The 14,502-nt window shown below is 30.6% G+C and overlaps 1 protein-coding gene across 7 annotated transcripts; it reads right to left on the bottom strand.

Moving 5' to 3' along the window:
- Window positions 1-201: 201 nt before the first annotated feature.
- On the bottom strand, window positions 202-10,490 carry LOC122536658 (guanine nucleotide-binding protein G(q) subunit alpha). Of its 7 annotated transcripts, XR_006308450.1 has the most exons (8): window positions 10,260-10,490; window positions 9,969-10,123; window positions 8,168-8,296; window positions 7,106-7,235; window positions 6,868-7,021; window positions 4,188-4,295; window positions 2,091-2,376; window positions 202-1,961 (listed from the first exon to the last, which is right to left on the bottom strand). XR_006308450.1 is itself a non-coding variant. In XM_043669157.1 (7 exons), the coding sequence occupies exons 1-7, from the start codon at window positions 10,473-10,475 to the stop codon at window positions 2,294-2,296; spliced, it is 975 nt and encodes a 324-aa protein (XP_043525092.1). In that variant the 5' UTR covers window positions 10,476-10,490; the 3' UTR covers window positions 202-2,293. The 7 variants fall into 7 exon arrangements, 6 of the variants coding, with proteins under 6 accessions (XP_043525092.1, XP_043525093.1, XP_043525097.1 ...); XM_043669157.1 differs by having other exon boundaries at window positions 202-2,376; XM_043669158.1 differs by lacking the exon at window positions 8,168-8,296 and adding an exon at window positions 8,946-9,074 and having other exon boundaries at window positions 202-2,376.
- Between the last annotated feature and the right edge of the window lie 4,012 nt (window positions 10,491-14,502).

Genomic DNA, 14,502 nt, shown 5'->3' on the forward strand with positions numbered 1-14,502 from the left:
TTTTTAATAAACAGATATTACATAACGAAAACAAAATGTAACTTAAAATAAGGTACCTTCTTTATTAGGATATATACTTAAACACTTTTTTCCTCACAAGATCATTAATGAACAGGATCAAGGATTATTATTCTACTCGAGGACGACTATATTTTCAGGTGAATGCGGTATCATGCATCGATATTACTGTCACAAACTGTGTTTATTTTTATCATTAATGTATATTATTTATTATAAATAAGTTAGAAACATTGATTTCATTTTGGGCTTGGTAGGTGTTTACATTTTATACACACAGAAAGAATACCCAACATATTATGCTTTCAGAAAAATGTATACTTTTGACAAAAAATGATTTACAAATGAACTATAGCCACAAATTTGCGCGTCACTCGCTCGATCACGAATCAGGCGAAAGAAAGCCTGTTCGTCTCAACCAATTTTTTTATTTTTTGTTAAAATGTTTCACGCATGCTGCATACATATCGTACATTTAAATTCATTCATTCTCACTCTCATTCTTTCAACCTTTCTCCCCCGCCATTCCCTCCCTCACTCGTTCCTTCTCTTTCTCTCTCTCTCTCTCCCATTTTTCTCTTTCTTTCTTTCTTTCTTTCTTTCTTTCTTTCTTTCATTTTCACTATCATTATTCTCACTTTGAATACACATTTATCTCCTCTCCCTCATTGCCACTTGCTCTCTTTAATCACACTTTCACTGAAAACCAAGCAGTATTATTATTATTATTATTAATATTATTAATATTAATATTATTATTATTATATTATTATTATTACTAATATTATTATTATTATTCAATATTATTTGTTATTATCTCTTAACATTATATTTCATTCAATGTATTTATATATTTTTTTCTTTATAAACTCAGTGTTTCAACCAAAGTAGGTATGACATATGCTGCCCAGTGTGCGTGCAGTGTTAGCAGTATCAGGGTTAGACATTCAGGCTACATATATCCAAACGTCACACCCTAATTCACTGATTTGACCAACACCGTAAAGTTTATGTTGCAAGTATTCTCCAGGTTGTGCACAGCAGTTTCTATCACCTTTGCGCAAATGTTCTTTCGATAGAACATCAAAAGGTGGCACAAACAGCAGTTAATCGAACCATTAGAGAATACAAGCAGTGGGCAGCGCGCTAGCCAGCAAGAGCGAGCGCAGGCAGTGAGCAGTTCATACATACGTACACTGTAATGTGGATACAATGCAAGCCAGGGCCATATGTTCTTCAACTATGTCCCTAGCTGCGCGACGCTGTGTCAATAAGTGAGGGCTGGATGAAAGGAAAACTAGTGCTGTAATTAAGACTTTTACATCGTTCGTAGATCGCTGAAACTATAACTGTATGGTATGAGATCGCAGCCCTCACATTCTGTACACAGCCTACGGAGAAAAAAGACAGCAGAAGAATCTGCAATCTTTCGCCTCCTAATTACCTAAAATCACATCGAACAGATGTTTTTTCTAATAATTTCTTAATATTGAAGGGTGGTAAAGTTTCCTTTTTGCTGATTTTATGTTGCTTTCTTCAATGCTAACCTATGTTTCATTTTATATATTATATATAACAATATTTATACGATGAATTATGAATTTGAGTCACATGCAGAAAAAACTTTTACTTGCTTCTGGCACAGATAAAAAAACACTTTGGCTTTTTGCATCTAAGAAAGGACTGCAATAAAAACACCACACTAGTAAATGGCACTAGAATTGCTCTCACTTGTGTCACAGACTACTTGTGATTAAAAAGCATTTGTCCCTCTTCTCTTCAGTTTCTTGCTGAGATCTCTTGATTTGAGATGAACACTTGGACAGACATTGTATGGCATGGCTGCACTCTATCTTATACGTTTATTTTTGTGTTGCTCGTGGTATTATTATATAAAAATTAGATGATTACGCAGTCAGCCAGGCATGATTGACTAAACTAATCTATAAAAAGGTAATAAATTCAACAAATAGAGTACGAAACTAAATCAATTTGTTGGTATTGACAGTGAGAAGGTTAGGAAAGAACGTATAACGCTCAGATTTAGGTCCATATTTGTTCATCGCTGTTACCTCCGTTTTATAAATTTTACTACTCATTAGTTGGTACACTTGTAATGGAGCAGCGACAATACGCTGATGGCACCACAAATTACTGTTCATTTTCTGCCTTTCTCATATTCCCCATTTTCTAACTTAATAGAGTTCACACTGATACCTTGGTCAGGGTATAAGAAAAAATTCTTGAGTCCATCCTGAATTTTGTGTATTGCCATCTAAACCAGATTATATTCTTTTAAGTTTAACTGTAGAATGGTGTCTTTCACTGCTGCAAATACAAATCTGATGTTTTCTGTATCTGTAATAGAAAAAGAAGTGTAAACATTTATAACTTACGAAGTTGAACAACAATAATATAGTTACTGAGTTAATTGAGCAAAAAGCCATTAGTAGCCATTAAAATTTTTTTAGAAATGTTGAAACTTTTACTTAATGATTACTGTTTTCCATCGAAAAATATGTAAGTAAACTTACCAGGGAATAAAAGATGAGAATAAGTTTAAAACTGATACACATGCGACGTGCAACTTTTATTTTTTTATAAAAATTCATAAAAAACACCAACGCATATAATACATAATTCATATTATAGGAATCATTAAACAAATTAATTATATTGCATAATGATATATTTAAATCAAATAACTGAAGCACATAAATTTTTAACAATTTCTATAATCCTTATCATTAACATTAATTGAAAGTAACAAATTATAGAAGATACAATTAATTGCAGAAGTTTTACAAAAGTATATATAAAAGGAAGGAAAGCTGTATGTAATATAATAATTATCACATGCCATTGAAGAATAAAGTTCCACACTTCCACAAACATGAAATATACACTGCTTGAAACAATTAGAAAATGTTATTATGAAGAATTTTGTTATATCGATCAAGCAAATAGATAGAAGGAAATCCTATAAGCTTGATAGACTAAAATGTTATTCAAAAACATGAATTGGAAAATTAAGGTGAATGGAATATGATCTTTTAATTGTTTTGGGCGGTACCATTAATGTTTTGTATATTTGACTGTGCTTTATTAAATGAAGATTAATGCTTTGTTAAATAAGTTAAAGAAATCTACTGTTGAAAGAATACGTACAATCCTTATTAGCACTTCTTTCAAACTTGTTTAATTAAATTTAGAAACTTAAGAAATTGCTAAATTATAATCAAACAGTATGTGCAAATAAATATGGTTTGTATAATTCATGCATTGAAACTTTGTGCAGAGCATAGTATTCCTTCCCATAACTTTATAAGATTGGCACTTACGAATTAAAATTAAATACAATTATGAAATTGACCATACTAATCTAAGTCTTTCTACACTCTGTTTTGAATAATTAAAATATATTTACATTTTATTACCATTATTTCAAATTTCGCTACATAAATCAAAATATTTTTTTTTACTATTATTGAAATAAAATAGTATTTCTACTTGATCCATAATACTAACAAATCATTTTTTTTTTTTTTAATTCACTTTACTTCAGTTGCAATTTTGTTATTTTGATTACTTCGTCAAAATAATTCGAGAGAAAAGAGTGGCAGTCTCAAAATTTTACACAGTATATATGTTACTCTATTTTAATCTTCGATTTACCAACATTTCATTAAACATTAACAGTCATTTTATAAAAAATCTGTATACATCCTCAATAAAACAAACACGTTATCTAAAGATCATATATAAATGAAAAAATTGTCCATTAGGCAAGATTAAATTCTTTAAGCGCAGTTTGCATAATTGTATCTTTAACAGCACAAAATACAAGCTTAATATTTTCTGTATCTGAATGATTAATCCCATAATTGCAGCATGCAATAATAAAACACATATCAATGTTAGTTTCAATTTTAAGTATCAAATCAGACAGAAAATCAGTCTGATATCAAAGATGTATACTTAAATCATTGTCTTAAATTAATAATAAACACAACAGTATACGGACTGATTTTCTTAAGGTAAATAATCATTAGGATAAAAATTACGCACCTGTTGGAGAATATAGGCAACATGCAAATCATCTTGCACAACATACATAATATTAAAAAGCAAAAACAAATGCACATTAGCATCAATTACTAACAACCTACCTGTAGCACACGTAAAGTGTGAATATATAATCTTCTCAATATCTGGATTCAAGTCGACAAACATCTGTAAAATGAATTCTCTAGCAGGTATGGCATCTCTTTGTGGGCCTGTGAAATATATAAGCAAGCATACGAATTGACATTACTTCTATTTATATTTACTCAAGCATATACTATCGCTTTTCTCTCTCAATTTAATTATACACATCGATGGGATATTATTTTAAAATTTTATTAAAATCAACTCAAATATTAATTAACATAATAACATAAAATTACAAGATTTATATTATCTATAATAAAATACATTTTAAAACATAAAAATATATGTCAGAAGTATGACAGAAAGGTAAAGTCAAAATCAATTTCAACTATTTATACTACATATATAAACTAATGCACATCAAAATTGTACATAAAAAAATAAAGAGAAAATTAGATGTAGAAGTTGAAAATTATTTTAATAAAATAAAAATGCTCTGTTTTAGATATTAAAACTGTTGTAAAATTTTTTTCATTTTATCTGTTTCATCAAATCAGTAAGGTTTATATCTAAATCCAATAAATGCTGAAGGACAAATTATTCAATTAGTTCTATTAACCCTCAAAGAAACCTTTTGAAAGTATTACCAATCAAATAAATCTATTACATAAGTTTAATATATGTTTTCATTTTATTAGATTACGAGAACATAATACATTTTAATGAGATTCTAAACGTATGAATTCTAAAAAATGTTTATGTAAAATGCTTTGGAAATTAATTAATGTAATATAACCAAATCTATTTCTGTATGTAAATTGCTCCGGTATAGTTTTACTAAAAAATTGTATTATTTGTTATTAATAAGATAATATTGAAATGCGAGCTGTTCTATAATATGGAAAGGATTAAGCTTCAAAAATACAGTTACGCAACTTATAGTTACTGGCTTGAATTAAAAAAGTATCTACAGAACGTCTACAATTTCTGTCACGATATGTTATACTTAAACAGACCTGTTGCACACGTAAAATGAGAGTAGCACATGCGGTCAGGATCGGGATTCGTACTAAGATACACCTTTAAGATGAATTCTCTGGCTGGTTCAGATTGCTGTTTAGGCCCTATACCATAAAACTTATTCATTTACTAATAATAAACTGAATACTATGTTCCAAAGCGATATGAAATAATTATAAACCTGACCCTTTAAACATATTCATTTTTTATGTTTTGTGATACTTATTTCTTAAGGGGATATAAATGATTTTCATTAAAGTAATATTGCATTACTTTGAGAGATAAAAAGCCGTTTTTATTAGTTTTAATAAATATAAATAAAATTTCTAAAAACGTAATATTACTGAATTTATTTTATATTATAATTTATATTTATATGAAAACTTATTAGATACTTTGGGAGGATTGAAACATGTACCAGGAATATCAGTACGCGTGAGGAATAATTGTGTTAATTGAATCAAAGTGTGATTAAAGATAAATATAACTCAAAAGATCCACACTTTATTAAATATCAACAAAAGTTACTAATTTTAACGAATTTGATCAATTTTTCTTTAAAATAAATAAATTTTTATTTTTGAATGAATTAATTACTTGAAAATTATTATCTTCTACAATTTAATTATTGCCTTATGCGTTCATTTACATTTTTAGATAATTTTTTTCAAAATATAGAAAGCTAATTTTATTAAAGCCAAGCCAAAATTAAAACTTTTATAATATATAAAATTTTCTCGACATTTATTTTGATATTAATTTCACAATATAATAATAAATATTCCTTCTTCCTTTATTATAATTTAATTTCCATATTGATACGAATTATTTGATAATTAATATTGAATTATTGATAAAATAGAATAATATATTTAAAAATTTACAAACGATTATTAAAAATATTAATATATATAATAAACAATATAGTAACTTGAGTTTTAAAGTTTATCGGAGTTATAGATTTAATTAAAGTCTTTTGCGAAGAATATGATTGTCTAGCTCAATCGCCACGACAATTTACTTATTGATTCACAAGGTAACATTTATTGGCAGATTGCAACATTAGTTTCCAAACAAATTGCAAAGAAAGATTGAACTGGTGTAGAAGGATCTCCACAGTTTGTAGTACATGACATTTATTTTCAATTAATCAATCAAATTTTACTTTTTATGAAATAATATTACTATTATATTACAATTGTAATTTTAATATTTATAAAAATCTATTAAATATCTCATATCTATGTATAATATTAATCGCAGATATCAGAAAAAGAATTAAAAAGAATTAAAAGAATTAAAAGAATTAAAAGAATTAAAAGAATTGAAAGTCATATTCGTAATCGTTAAATACATAGAACTTGTATTCTGAAAAATTTGTTAAAAATCTTGCTAAATAAATCTTTTTAGATAAAATGAAAAATCGAAATCAATTTTGAAGTAAAATTCGCTGCGAAAAAAAAATTCAAAAAGGATGTTTGAATTAACAAAATTAGCAACTTTCATTATTAAATTTTGTACTGGTGGATTTTCGTTCACACATAATAATACACTTGTCAGTATACGACATAGAAATTGATTATAAATTTAGAGATTCCTAGACATCAGTAAGTTTAGTGGTGTGAATCTCATCAATAGTATAATTGCCAATAGTAAATATTATCGTTATGTACCTACCATTATATTCAGGAAAATAGTCAACAAGATGAGAGTACATAATCTTCTCTTCGAGCAGATCTTTCTTGTTTAGGAACAGAATAACAGAGGACTGTTGAAACCAAGGATATGTAATAATTGTTTTGAACAATGCCTTACTTTCTTCCATTCGATTCTGAAATAACAATTTACAGCATTAATAGTATATTTATATGAATAAATTATAAAACAAGAAGTAAATGTGGCAACAAGTATTTACCTCATTTTCAGACTCAAACAAAATTTGATCATATTCACTTAAAGCTACTAAAAAGATAATAGATGTGACATTCTCGAAACAGTGAATCCACTTCCTTCTTTCTGATCTCTGTCCACCAACGTCTACCATCCTGTAAAATAAGATTATGTAATATCGTGCAACTTTCAGTAAGCCATAAATATTTGCTACATATTGATAAAAATAAAGTACAAACTACTATTTTATCAATTATCAAATGAAATTAGAAAATAATTTTTAATTTGACAATTTCTAAAATTTAAATTGTTGATACCATTGCTAGTTACATGTATATTATAATATTTACAAAATGATACTTTCTCGATATAAATTTCATGAAAAAACATGCAAACAATAAGCTATTTAAAGCAAACGAAGGATACAAATTGAAAAGAAAAAGAAAAGAAAAAGAAACAGAAAGAATTTTTATAATATTTAATAAACAGCAAACAATCTCGTTCTTAAATAAGAGATTATCTATAATCACTCACCTTGTAAATATATTTTGAGATATAAATGATAAATACTACTACTGTTGCTATTAATGATAATTCATCATCATTAGACTGTGGATTTTTATGCTGTTCCAAATTTTTATGAGTGTAGCTAAAGAAATGAAATCTAAATAGAAATTTACATTTGTGCATCTTTCAATTGCATGAAAAATCCGCAATCTACTTATTATTATTATTCCAATTACTTTCCATTTCAATTTTGCCTCTATAACTTGTACAGTATATTTCCATACACGATAATTATATACAGCAAAGTATTATTAACATTACAATGAATTACAATAGTATTTATATGATTGGAATGATTAGTAATAAATAAATGGCATTACGACAACGTACAAACAAAAAAAAAAAAATATACAACACAGTATGAACAAAATAAACGAAAATTTCTACTCGTATCAAAAACTCACACAGTATGTATTGGTTATTTTGATACTGATCCATTACTCCAAGTTAGTACGAAACTAAGTTAATAGAGTATATTTCTATAACATATAGTGAAGTTTCAAGTAATGTGTGTTAGTACCTAAATATGATGGAGTCCAGATCAAACGGATATTCTATAATGCCAGTAGTAGGAGCTCGAGCCCGAAGAATGTCTTGTTCGCTAGGAAGGAAGTCGGGCTTTTCGATACGTTCTAGGTCACTAAGATAACTGCAAAACAAACGAAGCCACAGTCTGGTAGTGCATGCCATGCATGTATTGAAGGTGATTATGAGGAGAGGAATATCGCGAAACAGCTTACATGCTCGTCGTCCCTGCCTGCAAGAATTTTCTATAATGCCAAAGTTCATTGATTTATTCTTACAGTTTTATGACACGGTAACTGATAACGCTGACGATTTACATTTTCCGCAGAATTATCTACACGACCGAGATGTGAATTACTCTAACACTAAAGTAAATGGGAAAGAGAAGAACAACACTTGTGTATTTGAGACGTCGTTGTTGGAGAATTGTCCATACACGCATTTGCAATGAGCAAACGTTCTTTGCACGCCAAATATAAACTATATCCTCTTCGTTAGAAGACATTAGATTTTGCGTGTGAGAATTTAATTATTGCATAAATACGTCATAAAACTAGAGGGATCAATAGAACTCCATTGTGAGATACCATTGTGAGAGAAAAAAAAAAAAAAAAACAAGAAGGAAAGAATGAAACGTGACAAATGATGAGTCTCATGTACAACGATGAAATCGGTAAGTCACAACGCATGCAACCACGATGCAGAAAAGAGTCCAATGTAAGTAGATCACAGGCACAGGCAGCGTCTTCCTTTCTTTGCATGACGAGACATACCTAAATCGAATTTCTTCCAAGTCAAAAGGATATTCAATTATACCAGTAGTAGGCACTCTCACACGAAGAATGTCCTGTTCTGTTGGGAGGTAGTCTGGTGCTGCGACTCGATCTATCTCCAATAGGTAACTGAAACATCGTGTTCTCAATACCTGATACGCGAGGGATCTAGCATTCCCAAAATATACATTCTTGTTCAGTGAATAGATATAACAACAAGTTATCATTTACAGAGTATTTGACAAATACGCCAATTTATCGTTTAAAGTGCAATTGTTTCTTAAATCGAAACTTGGTAGTTAATTTAGGTCTCGAACGTTTAACACTAGAACTACCAAACTGGTTGAAATGATCAATTCGTAACAATTTTATAAGAATTTTATGAATCACTTCTTTACAGGAATTCGAATGATGACTTTGTAAAATGAAAGCTTGTGTTCTTCATGGTACATCAAGTATTCTTTTCGCACATTTCTCTCACGTTCTGATTATATTGTTACAAATGAAAACGGCCAAATTCTCAATAAAACTTCTAACTTTTAGCCAGAATTTACATCTGTTTTGAAACTAATAAATTAATTATTATTCATTGGATTCAATTACGATACATTTTTAACCATTGCGAAACAATGTGGCAACTGCCTCAGTTAAAATTTCTCATTCTAAAGAATTAAGAGAGAAAAAAGAAAATAGAAACTTAGAAACTGAGGTGATACTGTCTTAATCTCTCAAACTTCTACATGTCGGCTCCTCGGTAGTCCCAGTGTTAATCAAATACTTCTATGCAACGAGTTTTGCACCTTCGATACACTGTTTTACACATGAATCAAACCAGGCCTCGCGTGTCAAAAGATTCATTTAGGGGTTCAACTCCTTGTTCGGAATTACATCATGGGCGAATCACCGACCGGGCAATGACAGTCGGCTGATGCACGTGGTGAAAAAAAAAAAAAAAAGGACACGCGCTCCTTCCAGGACGAGTATCATAGATGACAAAGAGACACGATGACAAACAGTACTTACTACTTAGCGGAGTCTGTGAGCTGATATTCTCGCCTACGGTCGTAACATTCTTGGATACCACTGTCCGCCCATAAATCTTTGATTGCTTCTACGTATGGACTTTCAAACGTTGTAACTGTTTCGAAGTCCACGCTTCGCACGAGTTCGGCTTTCTCCTAGGATCGGATGGAAAGAACACACGTTGCACTCCGGGTACCATAATTAACACGGCAAAAATGGGGGAGAGGGGCAGAGAGAGAGAGAGAGAGAGAGAGAGAGAGAGGAGCCAGGGTCACCGATAAAAATACTCACTATATTCGAAGATGAGGCATACTGGATCTTGAGGAGGTCCATCGCCCGGATCATGGACTGCATGGCCATGAAAATGTTTTGATATACGAGTTTAATGAACCCTCTCTTGTCATCGTCCGAGTAACCAGACCCGTGGATGATTCTCATCTGTTTAATGAAGGTGGATTTGCCGGATTCGCCAGTACCTGCAACACACAACGTAAATTCGTAAATCATTAACGATCTCCATCGTTACTGAAGTAATTGTCTTTTTTTCTTTTTCGGAATACTATATACTCGATTTAACCACGATCGATGAATTCGTATGATATGTTTGATAGTATTAAGTCTATCAAGTGTGTATGTATTATGGCGTGATAAATTGTAATCGAACACACATGGGAATTTTACACATTAGGTTTTCGTGAAATTTTTTTTCTGAAATGAAAGTCAATATTTTCGTATGAAATAATTATTGCTCGTGTGACTCAAATAAACTTTACAGTTAACATATACTGTTGGCATATGAATATTATAGGACGCTTGCTGATATTAGTTTAGCACAGATTAAATGCTTCCCTACTGTTTTTATTTTCCACCTGCTTGCTATTATAAATTATCATGTCATAGAGTATAAAGTGAAATTTACTATTTACCAATAAATGTATGACAAATAGGTGTTTTAATATTTACGGCCGGCAATGTAACTATGATTCTAATGTATCTTTGACGAATCGATTAAATAAAATATCATTATAAATAACTAAATCATCATAAATAATTGAAATGGTCTATCTGTATAGGGAGACGAGTAATTGAAAATTTTATTTTTCTGTTTCCATAATTATTTATAGTGATACTGTTTCGTGATAATTCTACGAAACTGGCAAACATCAACATAAATCTTCGATTTATAAGTAATCAGAAAATTTGTGAGATTTAGATTCCCTTGCTTGATTCCTATTCGAATGCAAATTCACTGTTGCGTAACGAAAAGAGTAATGGAAAGAAAATATATAATTAAACAATATTTAAATCAAAATCCTCGTACGTAACCATGATAATCAATGTTGGCACGTTCGTCGTAAACCGCAATTGAGAATCAGCAAGAAATAATTTCGAAATATCGTCCGATGTTTCTCCAATCAAAGAACGAGGGGGGGGGGGGGCAGCAATTGCAACAAAACGCTCGATAATTAATACATCGATCCAATTACTCGTTTCTGTCTGTATCTCTGGCGTGTGAAAGGGAAACAACAACTGAGAAATAGATAATATTGAGCCATCGTGTTTCTACATTGAAGCTACTCCCCAATGGCAAATATCGTGTTACTATTGTCGCTTTTTAATAAGACACGGGCTCTAGAAGCCGTTACGTCGTTTTATTAACGATTGCGCGAGCCGTTTGGCGGAACGCGTATTAATAGTTTTCATTTGCATGATCGGTGCTGCCCGGATTTCACAGACAAACGGGACACGTGGACAGGGAGAGACGAGCCGGCCGAACGATTTCGAAGAACGGCAACTTCGTGTATCAAGAATCGAATCGACACACGTCGGAAGGGGTGCCCTCGAGTTGGCCGACCTCCACCGACCTCCATCACTTGCTCGACAATTTCCGTGCGGCGCTTCGTGCTTCGCCGGGCCTCGCCAACGAAAGGATACGAACATCGACGACGACGAAAAACAGAGCCACCAATCCGAAATGGGAAGTGACACACCAACACCAGGAACGTGTTTACTCACCCTCGCCGACGACGTTCCTCTCGCTCGGTTTTTTTTTTTTTTTTTTTTTCAAATTTCACGCAAAATAAAAGCTGCCTCGATCAGCGTGGCTGAGCGATCATTCCTTGGACAAAGTATCAAACTGTATTTCGTTTCCGATTGGTATCAGATTTTTGCAATTACAACTTGATACACTTGGATCTAATCAATTAAGTACGCGAATATGCGATATAAATATCACGATATACGATGTGTATAATAATTAATGATTCGATTAAATGTTTGAAATTCGATGGAACAAATATTGATAGAATATTTTCACATTATAATTGTTATCAAAACTTTCAGAATATATTAAGCTACAGTTCAATGTACGTTTCGGTTACTTTACTAATTTTAGGTAATTTATACCTCGTTGAACAACCGTGATTTAGAAAAACACGGTTTAACAGGCGTGAGACAATTTATGTAAATTTTCATTAATCTTTCAATTAATAATTTTTAAATAATTATTGCGGCAAATTTTTTACAGATTCGCGAACGTACTCAAGTGTAAAAATAAAGATTAATTTATTAAACGAAAATCCAGCTGAAGGCGGAAAATCATAGTGGTATTATTCAGTTCGTTGTTATTTTATATTACGAGATAATGTTTACTTTATATTACGAAAAAATGTTCTACGTTTATCACTATAAAAACATTCATTATATTTTTCAAGCATACGGAAACGTATAGCTAGAAAATGGCTAGAAATAATATAAAGATATGTATCATTCAAATCTACTTGGTAACAGTAATAAATACATTTTTCATCATCTGAGCAGAAATTGTCTAAATATTACGAAAAGGTTTAAATTTTGAAACAAATTCTGGAAACGAATTGATAACGATTTTACGAATGGAACTTTCGCGCTACGATTCCGCTTTGAATAGCCGATGCTTGAGTATAATAATTCGCTCATAACCTAACACTATCCCCTGTCGCAACTAGTACCATTCCTTTTCTTCTTTCTTGCTAATAATAAACGCCGACATTAAATAGGTTGCAAGCCGATTAATTCGACCCTTATCGGATCATACGCTCGGAAGTGTGCAAATTAATTTTTTCCGCAACGAGCTACTCGTTACTTTAATCGAACCATAACTTTAAGTGAACAGCTCCGATTTGATAATCCATAAAATTATTCTTATCGTTCCTGTTGCAAACTTGAATCATCCGTTGAATCTCAGCCGCTCGACTTTATTTCTCTCTCCTTTATCTAATCTAAGTTGTGGCTGGCCATTTAATATTCTCAAGACATTTCTTTGCTACACTATCGCATCATCATTGCACTAGCTTTTTATTTAAACGCTTCGAGTCTAAATGTTAAAAATCAACTTGCAGATTAATTGAATGGAAACTAACTTCGACAGTCAATTTTTTTAGGCCCAAAAGCGGCAAAAAGTTTTCTTAATTGTTTTTTTTTTTTTTTTTTTGAAACGATCTGAAAGTTAAACTTAAACCGCCACTTTCGTTATAATTTAGATTATATTTTATATATATCATATGACGTATTTTGTATATAGAAGTCTATATACAAAAATACTTCATATTTTGTATATATTTTGTATATATTTTACTACTATATATTTTGTATATATTTTATTATTATTTTGTATATATTTTGTACTATAGAAGTTATTTTACAAGTTTCATAGCATTTGGTAATATCTTCATGTGACTTGTATAAACATTCGACGAGACTAAAATGCAAAGAAAAAGCTTGATGAAAAAAGAAAAAGCTTCATTCGAAAATTAAAGTTATATGTAAATATTCGTTATAGCAACTGTAATATTTCGATATAGTTACCCGGCGCCGTATTTAACAATGTGCGCTCAAGAAATCGTAAGAAAAAAAGTTGAAAAGAAGGAGAGAAAGGAAAATTGGCACTTTCGTTACAATTTAGAGCCATTAAATATATACCATATGAAGTATTTTGTATATAGAAGTCTATATACAAAATACTTCATATTTTGTATATATTTTGTATATATTTTACTACTATATATTTTGTATATATTTTATTATTATTTTGTATATATTTTGTACTATAGAAGTTATTTTACAAGTTTCATAGCATTTGGTAATATCTTCATGCGACATGTATAAACATTCGACGAGACTAAAATGCAAAGAAAAAGCTTGATGAAAAAAGAAAAAGCTTCATTCGAAAATTAAAGTTATATGTAAATATTCGTTATAGCAACTGTAATATTTCGATATAGTTACCCGGCGCCGTATTTAACAATGTGCGCTCAAGAAATCGTAAGAAAAAAAGTTGAAAAGAAGGAGAGAAAGGAAAATTGGCACTTTCGTTACAATTTAGAGCCATTAAATATATATCATATGAAGTGTTTTGTATAGAAGTCTCTTATTTTACAAGTTTCATAGCATTTGACAATATCTTCATGCGACATGTATAAACATTCGACGAGACTAAAATGCAAAGAAAAAGCTTGATGAAAAAAGAAAAAGCTTCATTCGAAAATTAAAGTTA

This window comes from Frieseomelitta varia, unplaced genomic scaffold (genome assembly GCF_011392965.1).
Source record: "Frieseomelitta varia isolate USP_RPSP 00005682 unplaced genomic scaffold, Fvar_1.2 scaffold_861, whole genome shotgun sequence".
In the NCBI taxonomy this organism is placed as follows: Eukaryota; Metazoa; Arthropoda; class Insecta; order Hymenoptera; family Apidae; genus Frieseomelitta; species Frieseomelitta varia.

Coding starts and splice junctions, on each gene's coding strand:
- LOC122536658 (XM_043669157.1), bottom strand. CDS start 10,475: ATGATTTACGAATTTACGTTGTGTGTTGCAGGTACTGGCGAATCCGGC. Junction 10,124..10,259: donor ATGCCTCATCTTCGAATATA/GTGAGTATTTTT, acceptor ATCCGATCCTAG/GAGAAAGCCGAACTCGTGCG. Junction 8,297..9,968: donor CTCACAGACTCCGCTAAGTA/GTAAGTACTGTT, acceptor TTTGTTTTGCAG/TTATCTTAGTGACCTAGAAC.